Raw genomic sequence first — 27,669 nt, 5'->3', positions numbered from 1 at the left:
GAATTGATGAACTCGAAAATTCGATAGAAGGTACTTTATACCAAATCTCAAAACTTTTTCACTTAGCAATTTTAATTCCAACAGCAAATGAAAGGTCTAATCCAGTCTTATTTATCAAATTTGTTTGCACAAATAAAAAAATTGACATCAAGTTGCTGAGGAAACCAAACACCACAATCACCAGCTCTTACATTTCTTTTCTTAGAAGATCAGACTCTGTTCTCTTATCTATTTCTATTAGATCTATTTCTGTTCTCTTTTTTTTGTAGGAGTCAATCAGGGATTAGGACATACAATCTGAAAGGATACAAAACATGTCTATTAGGTATTATGATGTGATTAGAACTTTTAACTAAAACTTACATCAATGTAAAGATAAAGCCTTATGCATAAAAAAAGAGTGAAACATTGGGAGAAGGTTAAGAAATATTTTTATAATGGTTTTTTAGGCTTCAAAATTAAAAATATTTATAATACTTTGATCAGCTAGATGACTTCACACATAAAAACTTTTTTCCCTGATTTTGATCAAAACAGGAGGCCCTAGACAATTTTTTTTTAATAAAAACTTTATATTGATTTTAGCTCAAGTACAATGATTTTTGCGTATGTTCAGTTAAAATTCCAACTCTCATGTTTTTTGACACGCCCTAATATACATTCTTATTCAGAAGATGAAATTTCAGCTGCCTGATTACAGTTTGTAGGACATCAAATTTAAGCAGTTTCTATGATAAAAATAGCTACTGTTTTTCTTCAATGAGAAGTGTGAAACTAAATCAATTGGTTTACTGGAATCACAAAATATTGAATGTTTTTGTTTATTTATCAGTATTTCTCAACCTTTTCAGTATTTGCGACCCAATTTTCAGTCATAATTTTCATCACACCCCTCCTTTCATACAATAACAATATATACTTAATTACGATCTTACTTGCAAACCTTACAAATTACCAAAAATAAGTAAATTATTGATATTTGGCAACACTGAACCGCTGCATTGACAAAACTAGAATCGATACCTTTCTATTGCTTTCTGTCTTATGTCCACCATATATATTACTTTATATGTAACTTCATAAAGAAAAACACATTTGTCACCATATTTATTCTTTTGATGAAGTTATCTGACATGTTTTATTCCTAAATCTGCTTTCACTTTTATAACTCTCCACATAGTATTTATTTATTTGATTTGGATATTAAACTATTAAAATATAATCTTTTAGCTTTAAGAATAATTTTAGCATAGTTTGTAATTTTTATCATAATTTTGCAATTTATCAGATATATAATATTTCAATATTACATGGAGATTCCTTGGTGTAGTTAGATTTCACAATAATTCTAAAAGAATTATTTTTTGATAAAATATAAATTTTCCTTTCTATGTTCTTTTTTTCTTAATACGAGCTTCCAGAGCACTCTTCGACTAGTTGATGTCTCCTATAAACTTCCTCTGCCAACTTACAAAATCTTTTGTCTGTCAAAATCTGTTGAAACCCAGAGTGAGTTGCAGTCTTCAGCCTATCTCTTGCGGAGTTACTTGATTTACAATAAAAGAGGATGTGTTCAATGGATTAATTTTCTTTGTCATAAGCCACACAGCGAGGAGATTCCATTAAGTGAAACCTATTCAGATAGGCCTGGGTGACAATGTAACCAGTTCTCATGCGAGCAACAAACGTTTCAGTTGAACGTGCAACATTTTGGTACGGTGATGTTTTGGAAGGTTTTCTCTGAATCTTAAAAAAGGAACATCCTGATACACCGACCCTCCACTTCTCTATCCAGGTATCTACAAATTTCCTTCTAACTTCCCACAGACACTCACCAAGAGATGATTGTCTCTGAGGGGGGGGGCAGGTTGACGTTTTGCTGCATGGTTGGCCAGGTGATCAGAGCCCTTACATTGTCAGGAACACCACAGTGACTACCTAGTCACTGTGGTGTAAAAAATATCACCTTCCAGTGAAATATCCACTGGAAGGTGATATTTTTTTTAGATAATCTCCCTAGCATTCTATGAATTTCCTCGTTGCAGAAATGGAATCTTGTTGGCTTTTGTTTTGGTATTATTTTTGTAGGGCTGATCTAGAGTCAGTAAAAATGCAGATTTCACTCACTGGGATGGTGTGAATGTAAGTAAGCACACCATTAATTGCAAGCACTTCAGCATCAGTACTACAGGTAGATCCTGATGGTAGCAGAAATTTTGTGTCAGTTGTTTGGTCATAGAAGACAGCTCCAGCATTCTCCTTATTACCTTCGACTGACTCATCTGTGAAAATCCAGTGGAATCCATAATATTGCGTGTCGATATACTCCAAGGTTGTCTGCAAGAGGAATTCTAGAATTTCATCTTTTTTTACAATTCCAGGGATGTTTTGTTCAATATTCATCAACCATGGAGGGGTTGAGCTTACCATCGGAAAGATCTCTGGTGCACTTTGTGTAGATTGGTGTTCCATGTTTGATATGATACTATTGAAAGAGTTGGAAAACCAAATTGTTCTTTTCTAGACATTGGAGTAGATGGTTTTGCGGGAGAGCCTGGACTTTGATATGTTTTATCATGAACATCCTCCCAATGTACAATTTTAATGGTTCAGTTGCCATTTCAACCTCCATTGACTGGACGGTGGTTGTTCTAGGACATCCCAAACATATGCTCATAGAGCTGTTCTGAATTGCTTCTAACTTCTGGAGATGACATGCAATAGCAGACCGGCAAACCTCAGACCCATACATAATTTTTGATCTAATGAATGTCAGATAAAACTGTCTAAGAGTAACAGTATCTGCACTCCAAACCCTACTTACTACTGCTTTCATAGCATTCATTCTTCCTATGTATTGGCTTTATACATAGGCAATATGTGGACCTCACAGCATTTTAGAATCCAAAATGATACCTAGGATCTTTGGATTTGGATTGTAACACAGGATGTGACTATTAATATATATCATTGGTTTAAAATTCTTGACCGAGTATCTTGCAGTAAAAACTGTAGACTCTGTTTTCTCTTCAGCTATCTTTAAATTCCATTTTGTTGTGTTCACTTGAGCACCAAGTGACTCAACATCATCTGCAATAGTTTTAATTTTCCTTTTGATCAAAAAATTGTAGAGAAATTTTAACATTCTGTCCTCTAATGCCCAGTTTCATGCACTGGAGAACAATGGACTTGCTCGGCACTCTGTCAAATGCCGCTTCAGAATCTATCATTATGGCAACTGTATACTATTTCTTGTTGAAGGCAGTATTTATTTTATCCGTTAAGTACAGTAAAGCAGTACTCCCTGGTCTGAAACCAAACTGCCTGTCGGTCAGTAGATCTTCAGACTCCAGTTTCCATTGTAATCTTTTGTTGATCATTCTTCCCATTAATTTGCATAAACGTAATGTTGGAGATATTGAGTGATATCAATGAAGTTGAGTCTTTCCCAGGTTTGCAGATACGTATAATTTTTGCAAGTTTCCACTTTTCTGGAAGTTTTCCTGTAGACATGTTTAAAATATTTCAGTAATGCAGTTTGGTATGAATTTTGATATGTTCTAAAGCATAGCATTGTATATTCCATCCTCTCCAGGTGCTGAGTCATGCAAATCTGCAAGTGCCATTTTTAGCTCATTCTCCGTAAAAGGCTGATCCATAGCATCCTTTTGTCTAAAAATATGCTCCATATTACAGGTCAGATATTGTTCCTCTGGTATTAGGCTAAACAGCCAAGGAACTGGGCTACCAGCCCTTAAGTAGTACATGTTCAGCACCTCAGCAATCTCAGACTTCTCTGTTATAACAGTGTTGTCTGAGCTTACTAATTTGAATATTGTGTTATCACTTTTTTCTTGCAGAAATTTGAATTTTTTCCATACTGTAGTAGCTGGTGTGTTACAGTTCATTGAGTTCACAAATGTTTTCTAGGGCATGCTTTTAGCTATCTTAATAGCTATCTTGCTTTTGACAGCTGCTAGGTTATATTTTGTGTGGTTTTCTGACATAGGTTGCTCTTCCAGATTTTCCTGACTTTCTTCCTATCTCTAACCAATTTTTAAATATCTTGTGTCCATCAGACGTTAAGTTTATTCCCAATACCGAGTTTCACTTTCCCCATGCTCTTATTTGCGTTAATGGATCACCTGTTCCAAGCTCTCCAAAGTATTGCACTTGTCTGTATTAGTCAAAGCCGTTTCCCCTTTAAAAAATTTCCAATCAGCTTCTTTTATTCTGTATCTATTCTGTAGATTTTGTTTTGTGTTAGGGTTGTTTATAGTAGAGAAACCAAGGTTGCAATACAGAGGTAAATGATCGCTTGACAAATTGTCTCCCATGTACCAACTCTCTAAGTAATCCAGAAAGCTGGTGAAATGAGTGAAAGATCCAATGTGCTTGTAGTTCCAGAAGAAGGGGATAGGTAAGTAGGCTCCCACGGTGAGTTCAAGAGCACCAGGTCATTATCATAGCCGGCCTCCATGGCATGAGTGGTGCATCTCAGCCTTTCATTCAGAGATCCTGGTCAGACATGGCATTTTCACATGCTAAAAAAATTGTCATTTGTCTCATCCTCTGAAGCAATACCTAATGGTGGTTCCGGAGGTTATTAAAAAAAAAATTTGTATCCATTCAGAAACTATTTGTCCATTGTGGTTTTCCAAACTTTTATTCCACGAGCTGTGTCTGTTATTAAAGTCTCCAACTATCATAAATAGCTTTTTCTTAGGTAGAATACAGTCTGGATCTTCTCTTGTTATTTTTTGAGGTTTTTTGAGAAGGAATGTATTTATTTACTATGGTTAAGGTAATTCTATTTGACATAGTGACATCTATTGATAGGTGTTCTAAGTTTTCCTTCATGCCGGTTATGATATATACCATGCCGGTAATGAGTAAGGTTTTGTGTATAAAGGTGGCAACTCCTCCTCTTTTCTTTTCTTTCTATATATAGTGACAATCATAGGCCCTGATTTTGGGTATTCTCTCTGGGTCTATTGGCAGGGAAGCCTCCTGTATGCAAACTAATTTACTGTTGTACGTCATAACCTCATGCCTCAGTTCTACCATTTTATTCATCACACTTCTTGCATTCCAGTGCATAAGCAATAGCGACATTTCACCTCCATTATTCTGTTTGGGCAACTTCAGTTTTTTGTTTCTTCTGTCCCGATAATTTGTGCATAATGAAATATGGCTTTTATCTGCCCTCTTTTTTGTGTTTGCTTTCCCTTTGAGGTCATTAAGTAAATCTTTAGCTTTAAATCGTGAATTACATCAAACATTGATTCTTTTCAATATTACTTTTCCTCATGATTATATTTTTATCTGTATTATAAAATTTTCTTATGGTGTTTGCTACCGTCTTTAGTATTCCAAATATTTAATTTTAGTCTGTCTGGATATGAGCATTTCTTTCGTGAAACTTGTCTTAAGTTCTGACAAGAACTATTTGATATTGTTTCTAAAAGTGACAGATTTTTGGACACTTAAAGAGGAAGTTTCTTAAGAAAGCAACTGCTGATGTTCAGTTCACTGCATTGATATGCAGCTATCCAGGGGAGGACATGGACCAATCAGCTTCACCCCCACTTTATTTTTATGCTTAAACTGTTAATTTCTTTACTAGAAAGAAGGCCTTCTGAAAAACATAAGAAAATTATTAAAATTTTCATTAAAGTTAATTTTCTTATTAATTCCCCAACTTTTTTGTAACAGTAAGTCTCTCACATTTCTAACTGAACCTTTATCGATCACCATTTTAAAAGAATAATTTCATTGGCTGTTTTCATTAATAAGTGATGCTTTTGCTATTTGACATTTAAATTAACTAATTAATATAAGATTCCATGTTTATGGTGACAGTTTTTGTTTTTTTCTCTTTTTTTTAAATATTTTACTAATATAAGATTTTTATAAAAATACATTATAAAATACAAAATGTTTAAATTGTTTCATAATATACCTTCTAAACTTCTGTTAATTAATGATTCATTTTAGGAATTTAAAAGGTAATTTGTAATTAATATAGATCTGTCATTAGTTTGTATTCAACATTTTAGAACTGCTTATTTGTTATGAAAGTTTTTTAAGTACCGTTTCTTGTAAATATGGATAACTAGGGTGAAAATAAGAATTTTTTTATAAGAAAATAGATTAATAAATAGTAGTTAATTATGATTTTTTATAGAATTTCTTAGATTGCATTTATTAAAAACAGACATCTATGTTTGTACAGAGTATTAATATAAAAGAAATTAATGCACGTCCCATTCATAGTTGCTGCTTTTCATTTATTAATAATTTAATATAAATAATAAAGTGTTTCTGTAACACGTAGCATAGAGACTAGAAGTAAAAAAGATAATTATTTTATTATTAAGTTGAATTTTTTTACTTGTTAGTTGATAAAATGTGTGTCTGTTGTATTATTTATTGAATGAGGGGACTAGTTAAATAAAATTACATAAGACTACTAAGAAACTGAATCCTAAATCATATTACTTAACCTTGAATAATTTTGTTTTTAAAAGTCTGTTGTTGGCATTACATAGTATTCAATTTGGTCTCTGTTTACAAGGTATTTTTTTAAATGTTCTGTTTTAGGAGGACACCTTGTGCTAATGAAGATGTGCATTCAACTGTTCTAGATTCTGATAAAACTAATTCTCAAGTGGCTTGTAATTCAAATTTTAAGGACAGAAAACTCCCTTTTTTAAATAATTCTTGTGAGAAAAAATCACTTTTATCTTATTCACAACAAAAACAATTAAGTGGAACTATAGAAAAGTTCAGTAGATCAGAGACAGGTGAAAAAAATGTTACAGACACTTCCAAAAATATTTATTTGTGGAAAAGGAAGAAAGATATATTAGAAACAGGGACTAACAAAAAAAATATTAATTGGAATATTGTTGATAGTCCCTCATGTAGTTCATCTGGTGATAGCAATACTGATATTCCTGAAACTCTTAATCACCCTTTAAAGACTGATGATTTTAATAAATCACCTAATTGGGGAGGAAGAAATGTGCAGGTTCCCGAAATTGGGAAAAAGTTACATGATGTATGCGATTCACAAGTCATACAACATCTCAGCTCTGATAACAGTGGTTGTGATTCTCCTTATCAACATGAATTTAATCGTAAGCAGTCAACGTTTCAGTCAGATGGATGGCAGAAAAAACCAAATGTTCCTTCACAAAGCATAAGAGCTAAACTTGCTGAAGAGATAATTGCTGTTCACAAAGTGGGAACTAGTTCAGGAGGTGCATTAAGAGTTTTGGTCAACAAAGCTGAAAATATTAAGCAGAACAGAATTTTGAGTTTGAAACCTGGAACAGTAATAGATTTATTTAATGATAAGCCTGTGACTAGTAACCATAGTCCCAAAGGAGGAGGGGATGTTTCTCTCCAAGGGAAGTTTGACTCAAAAGAGGTGAGGAAATCTGTACTAGAGAGTACAAAAGGGATTTGTTCTCAGGTTAAAGGGACTTCGGGTGAAAAGTCTTCTAATGTTTTATCTCATTTATCACCAGAACAACTTGAAAAACTGGTTGCAGAAAATTTAGGAACTCTGCCATCTCCTCCTCCAGAAACTATGCTGAAAATTTTGGAAACTGTTTCTGCAAAAGCTAAAGCCAAACAAGTATCCAGTTCTTCACATCCAGGAGTAGAAAATCCAGTGTTTAATCAGAGGTCACTATTTCATTCTACATTGGGCAATCCTTTATCTTCACCACAACATACATCAAATACTGTACAAGTACCTAATTGCATGAGTCCTACAAATTTGAGTGATAATTTCCCATCTCGGATGAATGTAAATGTCAATATGAATTACTTTCGAGATGTGCCTATCGTTCATGAAACTAATATGAGTAGTCAGTTTCAGGGCCAGCAACCTCATTTTGGAGGCTTCAGTCCTAATAGCGGAGTAGGAAGAATGCCTAATAGTGGTGTGAATTATTGTCCATCGCCATATCCCCAGAGAAATGATACTATCCCACCATTATTATCTCAGAAAGGCCCACGACCTCTTTATATGCCTTTAATGCCTAACCTTCCTGATAATAGCATGCCCTCTCAAGATCAAGGTTATTTCCATAATCCTCAGCCTTCAGTTGATTATAATCAAGGTGAAACATTTGCACCCCATAATTTAGCTCAAAACAGGCATTATATTCCTCCTAATAAAAATTACATGGGCCTTTCAGTAGGTCAAAATCCAAATAGTATCTCTTTTGACTGTACAAAATCATTGGGAAAGAGTGTATCAGAAAGAGATCCTCGACGAAGAAGTTTAGAGAAACCATTTGATGATCATATTATTAGGGATCCTCGACATCGAAATTCAGAAAAATCATTTGAAGATGATAGAAGATCAACTATGAAAGAGGAAAGCAACTACGGTGTAGATATTTTAAAAAGAAATGATCCTCGACAACAGAGACACAGTGCATCTTACAGAGATATGCCAAAGCCCTTCAGTGATTCAAGGCAGCCGATTGATTTACAAAATGATGGTGAAAAAAGAAGCTTAAGTAGGAGCAGAGATCCAAGATGTGTTGGAGGAGAAAGGAAATCTGTTGATTCTAATTCTGCTGTAGATAGAAGAAATAGGAACTCTAGTTTGGATAGATTACTAGCTAGAGACAGACATTCATATGATTCAGACAGATATAAAAGATCAAATGATGCTTTGCAACAACACAGAAATGTTATGCAAGATAAAAAAGAGGAGTCATTTTCCTCTCCACTGGAGAGTTTGTATGCTGGTGTATCAGGACCTAAAACAGGAAGGGGATATGGTTTCCAGAGCTTTAGAATACCAAAAAAGAAGGTTAAGGAAGATGCAGTTAAATTAAAGAGTAAGGCTGATGATATTCTAAGAGAGAATGAAACCAGCACCACCACTGATCAAGAACAAATTGATTCATCAAACTGTGATAGTACTGAGTCAATTGAGTATGATAGAACATGTGATAATGAATTATCAGAAGGTATTGTTATAAAAGGTAATAAAATTATTGATGTTGTAGAGAAAGAATCTGATACTGAAGATAGTAATCAAACAGCTATTACAGATGCTGATACTACAGATGGAAATATTCAAAATGAATATAAGGATATGTATAAACTAACCAGAAAATCTGTTGTAGCTGATGGTAATTGTAAAAAAGATATAATTAAACATACTAAAACTTCTGAGCAAGAAGTAAGTAGTAGCAGTAATGATATTAAAATTGAAGTAAAAGAATTGACTAAAGAAGAGAAAGAAACTGAAATTGAAAGCCTGCAGACACTTGATAAGACTATTGTAAAAGAGACATCTCATTCAGTACCTCTTTCTGGTAGCACTACTGCAGAAAAAATTAAGGAGGAGTTTACTCAGGAGTTAATAGAAACATACTTGCGAAAATCATTAACCTCAGGTTTATGTAAAAAATTACTGGAAAAATTAGGAGGAGCACCACTGAAAGGTGAAAAGTTAAAAAAGATTGAAAGAATTATAGTATCAAGTTCTTCAGAAGATGAAGATAATTCTACAGATATTCCTTCAAAAAATGAAGACATTGAATGTTCTGATAAAAAAGAATCTGCTGATGAAAAAATGACTGCTTCAAATCAATTGGTGAAAGAACAAATTGAGGAAGATAGTTGTGATGGTGGTACTGGTTTGATGAATGATACTGCAGGTAATACTACTGAATCAGAAGAGGAAATTCTGCAATCCAAGGGACAGAAAAGCTGTGTAAAGAAAGGTTCAAAGAAGAAACAAACAGTTAAAAAGAAAAATTCAAAAAAGAAAGTTACTCCTTCAAAGACAAAGTCTTCAAAGGTTACTAAGAATGCTTATGTTGATAATTTAGACGTGGAAGCAGTTGAAACTGAAACTGGTTCCAATAAACCAAAAAGAAAAATTAAAAATGAACTTGAAAAACTTCATGAGGATATAAGAGATATGTTTATTTCAGCAAGTGTTGTGAATGCAACCGGTATGAGAACTTGTCGCCTGAAACCTGATAATTATGTTGATAATGCTTTAAGGAAAACTGAAATTGAACCCCTTCCTGCTGGTGTTATAGGATTAAAAAGTAGAAAGAAGTTTCAGACTAAAGCAAGGAAGGTAAAAAATTCTGCTCGATATGAAGACGAAGATGAAAGTGATTCAGAAGAAGTTATGGATGATCATAATTCTAGAGCTTTTGTCGGTTTAAATAAAAAAAGCCATAAAAATGCTGAAATTTTAAAACGTGCAGCTGAACTTATTGATGAAGTTAGTGATGAAGAGAACTATATTGAAGATGTAGGAAAATTGAAAAAGAAACCACAAAATGTAGAGAAAAAGAAAAAGTCAGTAAAACAATGTTTGAATGAGCAAGAAGAAAGTGAAAATGAAACAAACAAAGACAATACTTTTCAGAAAAAGACCAATAAAAGGAAAAAGTGTGATCTAAATAATGATGATGAATCTGTATTGACTGCAATTGAAGATAAAGATGCTTCAACCCTTAAAAATGTGGAGAGCACACCAAAACAGCCTGAAGTGTCAGTTAAACCTGGTAAAGTTCTTAAAGGTATGGGTGTTGAATGTGAAAATTCTGATGATGAATTTTTAACTGTGTTTAAAAAGAAATGTTTATCAACAAAAATTGAAGAAGCTACAGTTACTTATGTAAAAAATAATGATGATATTACCTCCAACAATAGTATAGAAAATGCAAAGAACAGTTGTGAAGTAAGTATTTTAAGTTCATGTGAAACTCTAAAGAGTTCATCAGAAATACTGCATACTGATAAAAAGGGACAATTAGAAGTGATTACAGGAGACTGTGAAGATTTAACTTCGAGAAATTTTAGTTGTGAAGACCCTTCTGGAGAGAGTATTTTGAATATTAAACCTAATCTGTCTAACTCTGAGACCATAAAGAAAACTGATCCTGTGTATGAAAATGATAATGATTTGAAATCAGTTGCACAGGCTGATTCACAGTCAACAGATATAGAGAGCACTGAAAAAGGAGAATTGTCTGTTACCAAAGATCAAGAAAGTTCCCAATCTTTGATGAATAGTAGTAAGACTGATTGTACTAAGAAGTGTGAAATTTTGATTAGTAAGTTAACTGATATAAGTTGTGGAAAAACTATCGATCCAGTTAAACTTGAAGATTCTAATGATATGAACTGTCAGGAGAGTTCTGTTATTGAAGGTAAATCATATGAATGCAACACAGTTCGATCAGAAAATGAACAGATGTGTGAATCAGAATCCAGAAAACGAAAAGGCAAGCGAAAAAAATGGAGTCTGGGTTATATAAGGAAAAAAGTAAAAGTTGCTGAAAAGTCAAGCTCAGATAGTCAAATGCACTCAAACATGAATGAATGTGCTGCTAGTGATGATAACGATGTAACTTTGATGAATGATGTGAAAGATATAACTGAAAGCGAGATTAAGGATGGGAAAACAGTTAAAGAAAAAGAGGTAATGTCTGATATAAGCGGTATAGAAAAAGTAGAAGACAAGAGTGAAGTCAAACAGCTCTTTCTCGGTGCAAGAGATGAGCAGGAAAACTCTGCACAGAAGAATGGAAATATTACAGCTTTAGCAGATGTCACTATTAATTACAGTGATAAAGAGCATTTCCAAGATGTAAACAGTAAAGTGATCTCTTGTAAAATTTGTGATTATTCTGGTAAGCCAGTTTTACTTGTTAGACACTATAGAACTGATCATCCAGAAGTAGAAGTGTTGGTATCAAGGTTTTCTCAGCCTGTTGCAGATGAAGCTATAGATCAGTCTGTTAGTTGCAGTTTTGGTAATGAGATTTCAAAGAAGAATAATAAATCTGTTTACAGTTGCCGCATGTGTTCACGAGTCTGTACCAACATTTTTAGTTTTTATGATCATGTATCTTCCCACACTGGTGAATATCGCTACCGATGTTTAAGTTGCTTGTATGAAGCATCTAATAGAGATGCAATTAAAACCCATTTTCAAAAAGCACATTGGTTTGGGCAGACAAAAAAGAATGATTATAATAAACTTCTCTATACAGATTCAATTTCAAATCTTAAATATGATGTATTTGGATTTATATGTTCAGAATGTAATTTTGTTCAGCTTCGTTTAGAAAATGTACAGGAACATGTCAAGAAAAGGCATAACTGTGATGGCCGTATGGAAATGTTCATACGAAAAATAAACTTTTCCTCTGAGCAGAGTAGTTTTGTTAATGATTCTAGCATGAAAGATGAAGTTGATAATTCAGTGAAATTCTCTGAAGTAACACCAAGTAATAAACCTGTTGAAGAAAATAGGGATACTGAGGATAATACACCAGTTACAGTAAGCAATTCATCTCAACCTCTGTCAGGTACAGATTTAGAAAAGTGTTTGCCAATGGATAATTCTGATATGGTAGACCGAAGTGTAAATATAACAGCATTTATTACTTCTGAAGTTGAGCAAGAATCTGATATTGAAAATGTAGAAGAGAGAGTGTGTATCATGAAAGAGTTGGCTGATAAGTTAAAATTGGCAGGTAAGCAGGTAGTAAAACAAACTGAAAATTTAGACATGCTCACCAGTAAACTTCTGATAAGCTCTGACTCACAAGAAGACGCAAGTGATGATGATTCAAATTGTTCAATAAAAGGTGCAAAAATTAATTTCATTAAAATGGTGTCAGATAAAATAAAAATTCCTACTTCAGAAAGGAATAAAGAAGCTGTGAAAAAAGAAACATGTTTTCCCAACAATCAATCAATAGAAAGTAATATTTCTCAAGAAATTGCACAGAAAACTGATGTATTATGTTTTAGTAAACCTGTTCTTGAAGGCATAGAGAAATTAGGTGATCAAATTTCGAATGAAATTGTGTTTACTGATGCCAGTTTAGTGTCTAAATGTAATATAACTAGTATCATTCCTGGTAACAGTTCAAAGAAGTTGATTGATGCAGATACAGAAGAAAATAAATATATGGCCAGTAGTGAATTAGCTTTGCCTATTACTACGGTTTCAAATAATTTATTGGGTGAAGACCCTAAAGAAAATACTACTGAGAATAACTTTTTTTCTGTTGACTTAAGTAATTCTGTTGAACAGTTAAAGGAGTTGTCTAGTAAAGGTTCCAGATCAAAAGATTATGAGTCAAGTAGTTCTGCAAATAACAGTTCTGAAAATAAGGCAAAAAGTAAAAACACAGTCGGATTACTCTCGATTGTTGGACGACTTTCTGAGACGCTGTTTACTGATGAACTTACTTCACCATCCACAGATGATGTTTCAGGTTCAGCAGATTCACCTTCCAAATCTGAGTCATCAATATTACTGAATCGATTGAAGTCTCCTGTCGGCCAGCATCCTGTAAAAAAATACAAATTTCAGGATACTAAAACAACACATATAAAAGTTGGACATCTTTCTGCAAGTTTAGTAAATTGTACTGTTCTTTTCTCTTGTAATATTGAAAATTGTGATTTTAATCCAACTGCTAATGCAGATTCATTTTTGCAACATGTTGAGAAATGTCATGAAAATGTAAAATTTCAAGCGATGTGCTCGGCATGCTTTATCAGATGTGATAAGAGTAATGAAAGCCATATGGTATCTTCTTTTATACATCTGCTAAATAGCCATCTTATGCTGCTGACTGAAAACAACTCAAATACTACACTGCCATCTACGATTCCAAACTCATCTGATTCAGGTAAGCAATTTTTTAAAACAACTTATATAGAAGTCATTACTAGTTAACTATTCAGAGACTTACATTATTAAGTAATTAACAAGTTAAACCTAAATTTATTTCATTTTTTAAATTTAACTCGATAAACAATTAAGATTCATTATAAAAGTCAATACTAATATTAAATTTAAAAAAAAGAAATTTAGTTTTTCTGGTCGACTGTGTATTGTGATTTTTGTTATTATAATATCATGTTTATAATTATATATACTGTTATTGTCTATGTAAAAAATAATTTGTGACTAACATTTATTTGAATTTGCAGTATACACACTACTGTTATATAAAATAGTTTGATTAATGGATAAAAACATTACACAGGTCAACAAAAAACAAATTTGGAACCGAAATAAAAGTAGGTGAATTAGAATGTATTTTTTATGCTGAATCTTAAAATGAAATGAGTTTTTTTTATCACCCTCAAATTTTTAGTTATGACCCTTTAAAATATTGAGAAACTTCTTAAATAACAGCATACAAAAATAATAATTACAATTAAAATTCCTATCTTTATTTTGCAGATGTTTACATTTATTTAAATTTTTTTCTTCTTATTTTCCTTTTGTGTTCAGTGAATTTTTCTCTTTTTATCATCCGGTAGTAATCGCTCATCATAAATTCATCCCATCTGTCTTTGTAACATTGTTCCATCTGCAGTATATCTTAGTGGAGCCTTTCTCCTTGTTCATTGCTGTTGTCACCCGAATTTAAAGGGGAAAAGTCTAAATGAGAATGTAAAAAGTTAATTTTCTATAACATTCTGCATCCTAAATTTTAGTAGTTCACTAAGAGTTCATTTATAAGCTGATCACGGTTTTCAGCTTTTTTGTTTCCAAGAAAACCAGTAACAACATCTTTGGAATGACTTCCATGCTGGTCGTTCTTTAGGATTCAGTTTGCTGTCAAATATATTTTCACAAATTCATTTTCTTATTTATGGCCTGATGAATATTCCCTCTTTTAATTTGGCTTCACTTAATTATGAAAAAACCTCTGCTAAATATTTAAAGCCATCTCCATCTTTATCTAATGCTTTTGCAAAATTCTTCATCGGGTCTAGTTTTATGTGTAGAGGTGTTAAAATAATATGGTCTGTTTCGACAAGGGAATATTGAAAACATTTTTCTTTCCTGGGGTAAACTGATTTCTTTTTGGCCAGTCTAGCTAGCTAGTGTTTTTCTGTAGCCTGACTATCCCACAAACACAAGAAACATATATTTTGTAAAGTCACCTGGAGACCAAGAAGCCCTAACACTTTCTGGCCAGCAGTGATTTTCCATGAGTGTTCATCATTCTTAATAGCTTTTAAAATTTTTGACATATTTTCATATGTTTTTTCATTCCCACAGCATGTGCTACCAGTATAGAAGCCAACTTATTCGAGTTATGACTGCCTTAAAGCTTCTTTTTGATGAGTATAAATAAATTCCGATCATAATAACATATCCAATGTCCGATTCAGACATTAGCCCCTTTTTTTTTTTTTTTTTTTTTTTTTTTGAGGTGGAGGAACCCCATTTACAGGCGCCAAAGCAGTGTTAGCTTGCTAACAGGTTCTGCAAGCTGTTACCGAAAATGCATATGTATTCCTGCGCACTACCGACTAAACCTCCACCCCTGGCGTCCCAACCTCCTGGGAAACCACTAATAAAGCATTATTTCAGGAGGGGGTAAACTATTAGCCTCCTAACATCATGGCGAACCAAATTAAACCATCTCTTCTAAAGTATTTCAGTAAATTTTCATTTTGATTTCCATATACTGAAATTTTATTAGTATCCTTGTTTAATAAATTCCATTCTTTAAGATGTAAACCTAGGAGTCCTGCATGTTATTTTGACAAATATTAGTCACAAATCAGATCACTCAGTTCTGCATGTGTGATCAGTGAGGTTCAGTATTTGATTCTTCTGAAATGTAATTAATATATATTGAAGTTGAGAATTCATTGGTTGAGCCATCTGGGAAATTAGAAGTTTCTTTCCAAGAAGTTGGAGCAATCAGAATGTGTAATTCAACATCATGAAGTACTGGTCTCATAGCTGAATGAACATTTGGTTATGCGATACTACTGCTTTGTTGCTTGAACTGAAACCAGTAACATTTGTTAAGCAAAAATAGCAGTCATCAAAGTAGTTAGTAGGCTCTTGCGAAATCATAGGTATGCCAAAAGGCAAATGCTTTTTTCCCTTTTAACCACCGGGTTAGTTTAACTTGTTGACGCCGATCTCTGTATTTCGTACGGAATCAACTTTCGTGTTATGCCGCAGACCTCCGTAAGAAATACAGACCAGTGCATGACATACTTCGCACTGCCCATGTGTCCTCAAGGTCGAAATTATGAACTTCGGTTTTGTAAGTCAGTGACCCAATTAACATAATTTTCATTTATATCATTGTTGTTAGCATAATCTAAGACGTAAAATCCAAGATACCATTTATCATTATATTTTATTCTATCCTTGTTAGTCTTCTAGTTTCAAATAATTGTAGAAAATTTATGATCAACAAACATTGCAGCATGTTCATAAATTACACGGTACTTTATAGTGCATACAGATATTCTTTTGTTCTGCTGTAGAGCCATATAAAACTTGTTTCTGAATCTGGTTTAGGTCTACACATTGTCTTCCAATTGACACCATGGCTTCCTCAAGTAAATCTTTGGCTGAAGCTGATCTTGAGGTGATTTTAAATGATTTTGATGAAAGTTTATTATCTGATAATGACACTGACAGTGAAATTCTGTAAATATAAATTCAATTGGGTCTGTATTCCTTTTGTTTTTTATGGAAGAATTAGTAAATACTCTTGTTGTAGAAACAAACAGATATGCCGAACAATTTATTAATGCAAGAGTCAGGCATTTTACAGGATGCACATATTTTCTTTTAAAATCTGCATGACACTAACAAAGCTTGCCTGAAATAAATTCATTTGAAGGTTTTGATCTTCAATTAGATGTGTGTGTCTATTTACAACAGTGAAAAGCACGTACTGTATTTTCTTTACTACATGGCACTAATGATAGCGTAAGGCTGCAATAATAATTTTTTTGTATTGTAGAATTGAATAGAATAGATCATATGTAGAATTGTTCTTGCATTATATAATTATAATTAGTATTAGGAGTAAAATTAGTCATTTATGTGGCGATTTTGAATAGTTTTCATAGAATAAGAAAAAAACAGTAAAAACATAATATTAGCTATTTAATGATGATATTAACAATTTATGTACTTTTCTGTGCATAATGGTGAAAATTTCATAAAAACCCCAGTTTTTTTGGCTGTATTATAGAAGGTTTAACAAACATGTGCATTTGGTACTGAAATTATTTAAATTTCCTCTATCCGTGGACTGTGGTCAGGGTATTTAAATTCTCTGGTGCTGAAGGGTTAACGTAGCACTTGATGCATGTTACATGTGGAGCCCAGGATTTATCTTGGTCTCCCAAGGAACATCAAAAAATATTTTGTAAGTAGTTTTTAGCAGATTTGATATTGGTTTTCATTGACTTTTTATGGTGAATTCTTCGCAAACATAACAAAAAGTCTTTTGAGAATTTTTACATGCCTGATTTTTATTCATTGTAAAATTCAGAATGTTTTAATGAATTAAAGTAAACTGAAATATTACAGAAATACTTGCTTAATTATAAAAATAATTTATAAAAACATAATTACTTAAAATACTTTATAAAATTGCTTTACCATGGAGTGCAATAAAACATGGCGTGAAACACACACACAACTTAACAAATCTTGATGTTCAATAAAATAATACCAAAAGTTCTGTCATAAAAATCTTTCACTAAATTTATGGCATCACTTATGAAACATTCTTTATAATATGTGTATGATAAAACCACTAACACAACTAAAGAACACAGCATACCAAGAGCTGAACTCATTCACCATGATTTCATCATGTTGAATTAACTCATTAGTTGAATTATTCATTAGTTGACTCAGTGATAAGTCTGGTTTGACATGAAATGACATCCATTATACTAACTAAAATGTTTATATTTTAGCTATTTTACCCATCATAAGATCAATAATATTATTATTTTTTTTTTTTTTTGTCTTCGGTCATTTGACTGGTTTGATGCAGCTCTCCAAGATTCCCTATCTAGTGCTAGTCGTTTCATTTCAGTATACCCTCTACATCCTACATCCCTAACAATTTGTTTTACATATTCCAAACGTGGCCTGCCTACACAATTTTTTCCTTCTACCTGTCCTTCCAATATTAAAGCGACTATTCCAGGATGCCTTAATATGTGGCCTATAAGTCTGTCTCTTCTTTTAATTATATTTTTCCAAATGCTCCTTTCTTCATCTATTTGCCGCAATACCTCTTCATTTGTCACTTTATCCACCCATCTGATTTTTAACATTCTCCTATAGCACCGCATTTCAAAAGATTCTAACCTTTTCTTCTCAGGTACTCCGATTGTCCAAGTTTCACTTCCATATAAAGCGACACTCCAAACATATACTTTCAAAAATCTTTTCCTGACATTTAAATTAATTTTTGATGTAAACAAATTATATTTCTTACTGAAGGCTAGTTTTGCTTGTGCTATTCGGCATTTTATATCCCTCCTGCTTCGTCCATCTTTAGTAATTCTACTTCCCAAATAACAAAATTCTTCTACCTCCATAACCTTTTCTCCTCCTATTTTCACAATCAGTGGTCCATCTTGGTTATTTCTATTACATTTCATTACTTTTGTTTTGTTCTTGTTTATTTTCATGCGATAGTTCTTGCATAGGACTTCATCTATGCCGTTCATTGTTTCTTCTAAATCCTTTTTACAATAATATTATATACTATAGTAATAGGTAGATTTATTATTTCAGTTTGTTTAATGGCAACTTCAGAGAGATATTTTATGTAATGATAGGCACTCCCCACACTGTTGATTTTATATTTTGTATATCCAGCCAAAGATCCACTAAAATAGTGTTAAGCTCTCCTTGTATAAAATCACAATTGCTGATTTGGGAGTTATGTTATTTTATAAAAGAGATTTTTTTGCTTTTATTGTCATACAGGTAATTTATAAAAGTTCTTTAAAATATTGTTAACTTTAGGCATTATTTTTCCTTTCATTTTCATATATATATATTTTTAAAAAAAATAGATTCTTTTAATAACCATACTCCTCTGTACCAGTACAGATTAATTTATATGTATTAGGTCAACTCAAGTACAGAATAATTGAAATAGGATGACTTACCTTACCCAGCTTCCGTGGCACAAGTGTAGCATCTCGGCTTTTCATCCGGGGGTCCCAGATTTAAATCCTGGTCAGGCATGGCATTTTCACAGACGCTACAAATCATTCATCTCATCCTCTGTATCAGTACCTAACAGTGGTTTCAGAGGTTAAAGAAAAAAAAGGATGACTTACCTTATTTCATTACATAAGCAGAAGCGCCTTCGCAAAATTAATTCGCATCATCAGCTGCATTATATATATATATATATTTAAAAAATCATCATAAACTCGCAATACATAATATCATATCACATTCATTTATATTTTATGTTATCATTTTTTTAAATTAATTAAATTTTATTAAAAACTTTTATTTAAATTATAATCAAAACGAAATGTAAAATATAAAATTGTTTAAAAATTGTAAAGATAATTAATTAAAATTGATATTAAAATTAAGTTAAAAAATTAAAATGTAAAAGTTTTTACATATGTGAACAATATGACGTAAATATAAACAAATAAATTAAAATTAAAATAAAGATAAAAATTAAAACCTTTTAAAGTAAAATCAAAGACTTAAGTAAAGTAACATTATATGCTAGCTGTTTCACTGAATTTACTTTACTAACCAGGTTGGAAGATCAGTTACTCATCATTATCAAAACAGGTAGTGATTGATGCTATCTACCGCAGTCTTTATAATACTGTCATCTTCATACTCTGTCTGAAGGTTGATCATATTAAATTTATTCTTATGTTTATATCTATAATACCTTTCTAAAATGTCAAAATCCTTATTATTTCTTTCCGTATTACATTTTTTAATTTCTAATATTTTTAAGTTTGTTTGAATATCTGACATTGTGTTCTTATTTTTAATCAAATGATCTGATACATTCAAAAATCCAGTTTACCTTTTTTATAACTTCTAAAATATTCCATGAATCTCATTTTAAAAGATCTAACGGTCTTACTAATATAAATATGGTCACAATCATTAGATTCAGTTTTATAAATACCACTAAAATTCTATACATCAGAAGTAATGTTACGTTTATTATTTATTAGGTGTTCTGCTTATGTAATGAAATAAGGTAAGTCATCCTATTTTAGTTATTCTTTACTTGGGTTGATCTATTAAATGTAAATTTATATATATACACACATACATACATACATACATACATACTTAATTTTAATATAACTTACATACATACAGAAACCTGGATTACTTAAGAGTGAATGTAGAGGACCATGCTCTACATTCAGACCAGGTGTGAAATATAGAACCCACCAGGTTGGTCTAGTGGTGAACGCGTCTTCCCAAATCAGCTGATTTGGAAGTCGAGAGTTCCAGCGTTGAAGTCCTAGTAAAGCCAGTTATTTTTACACGGATTTGAATACTAGATCGTGGATACCGGTGTTCTTTGGTGGTTGGGTTTCAATTAACCACACATCTCAGGAATGGTCGAACTGAGAATGTACAAGACTACACTTCATTTACATTCATACATATCATCCTCCCTCATCCTCTGAAGTATTATCTGAATGGTAGTTACCGGAGGCTAAACAGGAAAAAGAAAGAAAGAAAGAGGTGTGGAATATAGAATGGTTTTTTTCTAATTAAAGTCGTGAAATGATGTGGATTTTTATGTTCATTAGCTATTAATGAATACCAGTTGTGTGCAGAACTGAATGGGAACAATAATTCAATTAAAGCAATTAATTATACAAGACAGAAACTATAGTTTCTGTCTTTATTTTTTTATGCTTTGCTACTTCAGAAAAATTGTAATTAAAAAATAACTGTAATTATTACGAATAATTAACCAAAATGTTAGTGTTACTGAAGTATGAATACTTTTTTGGATAATGTAATATTTACTTGGTAATCTTCATAGAACACATTTAAGAAGTTATATATAATTTTTTGTTGGATTATTACCGCAACTACTTTTAAAAAAATAAATAAAAAAATTGGTTTCTCAGGCCAATCTGCGATTGTAAAACATGAATTAAATACTTATTAAAATGTGTATTATACTGGGTGTGGCATAAAGACCTCCCACATTTGAAGGGGTCGGTCACTGTGTGGGCTGTAGTGGGAGTAGATCGATGGGATAGGTCTCATGCAGTTAGTACCCATCGTGAGTTGGACCGGTGAACAAGAGGGCTTTGTTGTTGAACTGTTTTATGAGAACAACTGGTCTGTGATAGTGATGCAGAGAGTGTTCTGTACACACTTTGCGCTTGGTTGAAATGCATCTGTACTAGATTGAAAAATGATTATTCTATGGATTTTTAACCTTCAGGCAACCGGATCCACACTGAAAAGAAAAAACCTGGCAGACCTAGGACCGTTAGAACGCCAGAAAATGTGGAAACAGTAAGAGCATGTATTCAGCAATCACCTAAGCATTCCACTTATAAGCATGTCATGGCACTGGGGGATATCAAGTTGGAGTTTGAGGAGGATTCTGCATGCCAATTTAAAACTGCATCCTTACAAGATTATGTTGGCTCAAGAATTAAGTGAGAGAGATCATGCTAACCGTAAAGCCATAAGTGCAGATATTCTTGAACAGGTTTATACTGCAGGTGCTATTTTGAGTAGGAATGAGACTCACTTCCATCTGAGTGGAGGTGTAAACAAGCAGAATTTTCGCTACTGGGCTGAACATAACCCAGGTGAACTCCAAGAACGACTGCTCCACTCTCCTCATGCATTTGTTTGGTGTGCAGTTGCTGACTGGTGTGATTAGCCCATACTTTTTTGAGGAAGGTGGTGCAACAGTAACTGTGACTGCTGACCAGTACATTGAAATGTTGGAGACCTTTCTGCGTCCCAAACTAGACAATGTGGATACAGAACTGTGTGGTTTCAACAGGATGGGGCCACAGGTTACACACATGATGTTCACTTAGAATGTTGAGGGAAATGTTCCCTGGGCGTTTGATCTCTTTAAGGGGAAACGTGGGATGGCTGGCATGATCTCCATAGCCATGTGATTTTTTTCCTTTGCGGATACTTAAAGGAAAGTGTTTTCAAACATCATCCTCTATCTCTTGAAGATTTGAAGAAATGAATCCGACAGGAAGTCGACGCCATTCCACCTGAGCTAACTCAGTGAGTGATGTAGAACCTCCGAAAACATCTTCAACAATGTGTTCACAATGATGGCTGCCATCTGTCTGATATCATTTTTAAAACTCATTAAATAAAACTTTTTTATGTACTTTTCAGAAATATATTCAGTTTTTTTCTATATAGATTTTTTCATTTTTTATACTTCAAAATGTGGGAGATCTTTAAAAACCCCACCCATACTTATAAAAACAATAAGTATTCCTTCCTCTGTCATTAACAACTACAATACAGAGATGAATAAATGAAAAAAATGAAATCAAGTAAGCAAGCATATGATGTGTTCTATCCATCATCCTACAATGTTCACAAAGTAACTGTAACTGGTAGAACATGTCATCCTGTGCTGATAGGTTGAATGCTTGAAGTGTAATTTTTTTCTTGTCAGGGCAGTTTAACTCGTGTAAGCTCTACTTCATAAAACATAAATTATAAAAACTCAGTTTCTATTGCACCATTCCTACATTTTTTCATGATTTAACTCAGTAGGCTAGAATCTGTTAGTTATATGATATAATGATCTTTTCATTAATGTACTTTGTACTGATAAGAGCAGGAAATGAGCATGTGCGATGATGAAGGAGAATGCAAATGTGAAGCATTTGCTTGAAATTAGAAGCAGTTCCTGCTTCAAATTTAACTCGGTTTAAAAGTCCAGTAAGTTTTATTAATCTCATGACATTGTATAGTGAATAATCGTAGGTTATAGGGTATGAGACGATGTGTAGTAAATATAAGCAACCTGAATACTGGTATTCAGGTTTGAATACTGGTATTACAAGAACTTGAATACTGGTATAGGTACACTTAACACTTTGGAATATTGAACTGTTCATAGTTAAAACTGTATTCATAAATGCAAAGTATTCTTTTTTAGTTTTATATATAAAACTACAATTTTAAATAGTTGAAGTCAGTATTTTTGACGATAGGAACATTTATAAAAACTTATTTTTAAACTTCGCCATATATATTTTACAGATTTGTACTCTAAAAAAAACCCATAAAAAGGTTTCTGAAGTATAAAAACATGAAAAGAGTAAATCTTTAATATGTCCTTTGATTTGTGTTTTTCATATTGTAAATAAATAATAAATGTTTCTCATGTTTTGTGGTTAATAGATTTTAACATTTACCATTTAAGTACTTGAAATTCAAGCCACTTTCTTTTAGCAGAATATTAAAGAAGTTTCTTATACCTTTATGATAATGTTCTGCAGGAGCTAAGCTATTGAAAAATATCTATACTAGGTCCAGCCAATATATGAGCTTGTAACATCACGAGCAGACTGCGTATTACTATTTGTCCTGAAAACATTTATTTTGCGTATCAGATCGGAGTATTACTTATTATCATATTGTACGTGGTAATAACAATCATATTTACATTTACTAATTATAAACAATATGTAATTAATTCTTTTATAACCTATATTTGTGTTAAATTATTAATTTTTAATAATATACAATAGTTTACTTGAATTTTCTTCATGCATCTAATTCAAACTTTTAGCAAGTTCACCATCCTCGCTAAATGAATCAATCGCTATCACTGTCGCTTTCATTTTCACTTTCACTATCAGAGTCTGCACGTATAATATAATGTTCTGTCATTTCATCTATCAATGGTTCAGTTTTTCATGCACTTTTTCAGTGTTTACTTTTTCACAATAGGATTTCCAGTCACCTTCATTCATGGAATTAATTTTCTTTGTAGTTAATTTTTCAACATTTGTGAAAGAATATGTTGTGTGATGACTCACCATGTCTTTTTACGGCTGACCATACCATCTCGATTGGATTCAAATCAGGATGGTACGGTGGGAATCTAAGAACACATTGCCCATGTTTTTCCAAAAGTTCATCCAAATGATATTTTTGTTCTTTAGTTTTATGTAACTTTACTAATTCGTATAACTGTGGTTTCAGAATTTTTTAATTATACGGAATATGGTTTTTTCCAACCAATCGGTCATATCTTTTCTTCTGGATTTAGAATCAATTTTTTACACGCCCATTTCATGAAATTGTATTCATGTTGTAATGGTAGTCGCCGCTATTCAAACTGGCTTTCCAAGTTAGTAATGCGTTCGGAATAAAACCAATCTCTCCTTCAGCATGAATTACTATTAAACGTTCACCTTTATTTATCAGGACATGAAGTCCCTCAACAATACCATCAAACCACAACTATGTCGAACAATGCGAACTTAAAATGTATGTTTCATCCAAATAAACAATTATAGCATTGCTTTGTCTGTACTTAGCCTAGCCATCGCCTGCAAATATTCAATTATCTTCCACCTATTGGATTTCTCAATTAAAAGTTTTCTGTTATTTTCAATTTTATGCCATTTGAACTAACTCAAAATAACAGCTAAACTCTATTTGCTGCCTTTAAAATCAATAGATGACTGAAGTTCTTGACTTATTTATTTTAAAGTAGGCAATTCATTCTTCTTTAAATGAAATTCATTAACTATTCTGGTATAGTTAATTCAAAACTGTCCAGTCCACTGACAGGTTTCGAATTTCTTTTATACTTTTTCAGTGTGCTGAAAGAACACGATTGGGATGTTGAGTGAAGAATCTTGTCTTTTCTTTCTCTTCTGAGTTTTTGAACCCGTGTTCTTGATATCCCACAAGCAGCAGGAGTTCTTTCTTCGCAATTTTGAATGCCAATTATATGTTTGTCGTCAGTTAATTTACCTACTTTTAGAGCTTATTTTTTATAAAATCATAAACATTATTGATAATTTCACGTGCTTGACTCCTAAATTTTTTTTCTTAACTACATTTTTAAATTCTACCACAACAAACAACACATGAACAAAACTAAATAAAAAAAATATATTACAAAAAATTTGTGAAAAACAATGAATAATTATAAAATAATATGACTGTACAAAAATGCCATCCGAATACCTTCACTGAACACGATATAAGCTGGACTAAAGTTTATTTCTTTATACACACATTGTGTACTACGAATGACGGATCTAAATATAATTGTGATGAAAGACATCATTTCTAATGTCATGTGTAAATTTTTATAGGCCTGTACATAATACCAATCGGAGCATTCACTAAGCGCATTAATCATTGGTTAAGGAATTGTTATTTTTTACAAGATTAAGTCATAAGCATTTTTATACATGTAATCAACTCAAGTGGAAAGAATTGAACACACAACAACATAAATGAATGTATTGTTTGTAAGTCGAAAAATTATTACGCGCAAAAATGTTTGGAAAAACAATAATATAATGAGATGTCAACACGTGACGTCACAAGCTCGTTGATTGGCTGGGCCTAGTATAATCAAGTTAGCAACTAAAGGTGAGAAATATTTATTTATTACTTATTTAAAGTATTATACATATTAAGTTTTTTTATATTTAGTCACTTTATAACCAGTGAACAGTCGTTTCCCAATTAGTTAAATATTTGGGAATTTGATGTTATCTTATTCCTTATTTTGCTTTATTTATTAATCATCATGTACAGATTAAAATCTTGTTTAAAATTATGTGTGTAACATTACAGAACTCAATATTGTCTCAACTGGGTCTGCTGAACCCACAAAGAATGATAAACCTACCTTTCCTCAGCAACCTTTACTTCGAGTCCGACGACTTAGTGGTGACAAATTATCATCAGTTCCAGTCTCAGGTGAGTATTTTGTTATTAAACTTACTTGTAGGATATCTTTTTTACTTCATTATATCGTTACTATAATTTATTTATAAAAATTTAATTAGGGTTAATGCATGTTGAATGAACAAAGGGTTTAAAACAGTTTTGTACAAATGTCGTAACTAATGAAATATAAAAAATGTAAAATTGTAGATTTTCTCCTGTATGTGAGAGATTATATGGTAACTAGTTCATTTTTAATTAAATATCTATCTTTCAAATTATAGATATATGTATCTGGTTCTTCTGCCCTGTTAAAAAGTGTAGAAAATTATAAAAGACTACCTCTGATTTGTTTATATTTTTCTAAAATAATTTAAATAAGCATTTTGACATTTTCATTAAAAAGAATTGATGATCAACATCTCAAACTATATTTTAAGGTCTGTGTGTGAAGAGTGTTTATTGATGATAATACTAATTCTTAGGGTATTAATGTGCATGGTTCCCACAGGCAGGAAATGCTAGGAAATATAAATTTAATCAGGAAAGATTGCAAAAAATTTTAGAAAATCACTTTTTTGTTACCAAATTAAGATTATTATATTAATAAAGTATTTTTTTTTTAGTAATGGCAATATAAATTTTATATACTTTCCCAGCATCAGGAAATGGCGACCCCTTCACCAAGCACATTGCAACTATGTGTATCAAGCAGCCATTAATATGTTCTATTCTTACATTCCCTAATTATTCTTTTATATTAAAGGAGGAATATTCCAAATTGCAGTTAATATTTTCAGTGGTGAAATTTTAACAAAACGTTACTGTTAAAACATTTAAAGGTTGTTAAGTGTTTTTTTGTATTTTAAATAATTAATTGCTTTTAAATGTCATCTAAAAAGACTGTTCAAGGACCACTGGTTAGATATAAACTTACTCCCAGAATTCAGTTTGTTGAGAAGAGGTAGAGATGTGTATTGTGCTTTTTGTGATGTATGTAAAAAGTATTTTGGACTGGGCAATATGGGCTGAAAGGTAGTGACTTCGCACAGTAAAGGAAAGTAACATAATGAAATAATTAAGATAAGGAATTCTCATCCTTGATTGAAAAAGTTTTTATCTCCTAGTGGTACTTCAACTCAGCAGACTAAAACTTACTTACTTAGGATCAACAGTTGTGAAAACGATGGTTGTAAACGGTGGTAGTGTGTTCTTTGTCTGGATCTTCTGGTCAGAGTCTTAGCATTTCAGCAGCAAATGATACATTTGAATCCTCGACGTCACTTACGCAAAATGACAACACAGTTACTTTATTTTATTATAAAGACGATGTTTCTAAGGTAGAGATTGTGTAGGTTCTGAATATTGTACAAAATAAGTTATCTTTAAGTTCATGTGAATATATTGGTGCAACTTTTAAAATTATGTTTCCTGATAGTTGTATAGCATCAAAATTACATCTTGGAGCTACTGAATGCTCTTAAGTCATTAATCATGGCCCTGCACCATACTTTGATGGCATTCTGCAAATACATTAGAATAATAATGACAAAATATTTTTCAAGTAAATGTTAATAACGTTTGTTTTCTGTACAGAATAAGGTGTTCTGTTGTACTTTTCTTATCTGTATTTCTTTTTGTTACAGTGATTTTAGTTTTCTTTTAAGTTGTGATCATATATATATTCTTTGTTAAATAAAAATCTGTGTTTCTTAGCATTTTTATGTAAACCAAGTTATTAAATATTGTTTTTTTGTTTACTTACAAAATAACGTTGGCTAGTTTTTGTGAAAAAGTTTTAGCAATCTTAGGTGTGAGCCAGTTATTTAAAAAAATTCCTTTAGTTAGTTTTTATTTCTTATTTGTGTTACTTTTAGTTACTGTGATGTTCATTTTTAAGC

At 32.1% G+C, this 27,669-nt stretch overlaps 1 protein-coding gene across 3 annotated transcripts in view; it reads left to right on the top strand.

Moving 5' to 3' along the window:
* Positions 1 to 27,669, top strand: part of LOC142323088 (uncharacterized) — a 162,982-nt gene that overhangs the window by 31,710 nt on the left and 103,603 nt on the right. For all 3 annotated transcript variants that reach the window (XM_075362262.1, XM_075362261.1, XM_075362260.1), the window contains exons 6-7: positions 6,604 to 13,712; positions 25,676 to 25,801. In XM_075362262.1, coding sequence (XP_075218377.1) covers positions 6,604 to 13,712; positions 25,676 to 25,801 — 7,235 coding nt within the window. The remainder of the gene's footprint in view (positions 1 to 6,603; positions 13,713 to 25,675; positions 25,802 to 27,669) is intronic.

Source organism: Lycorma delicatula, chromosome 4, assembly GCF_047948215.1.
Source record: "Lycorma delicatula isolate Av1 chromosome 4, ASM4794821v1, whole genome shotgun sequence".
NCBI classification, from domain to species: Eukaryota; Metazoa; Arthropoda; class Insecta; order Hemiptera; family Fulgoridae; genus Lycorma; species Lycorma delicatula.
Note: the sequence above shows the minus strand (reverse complement) of the source record. Positions and strands in the feature narration are given on the sequence as shown.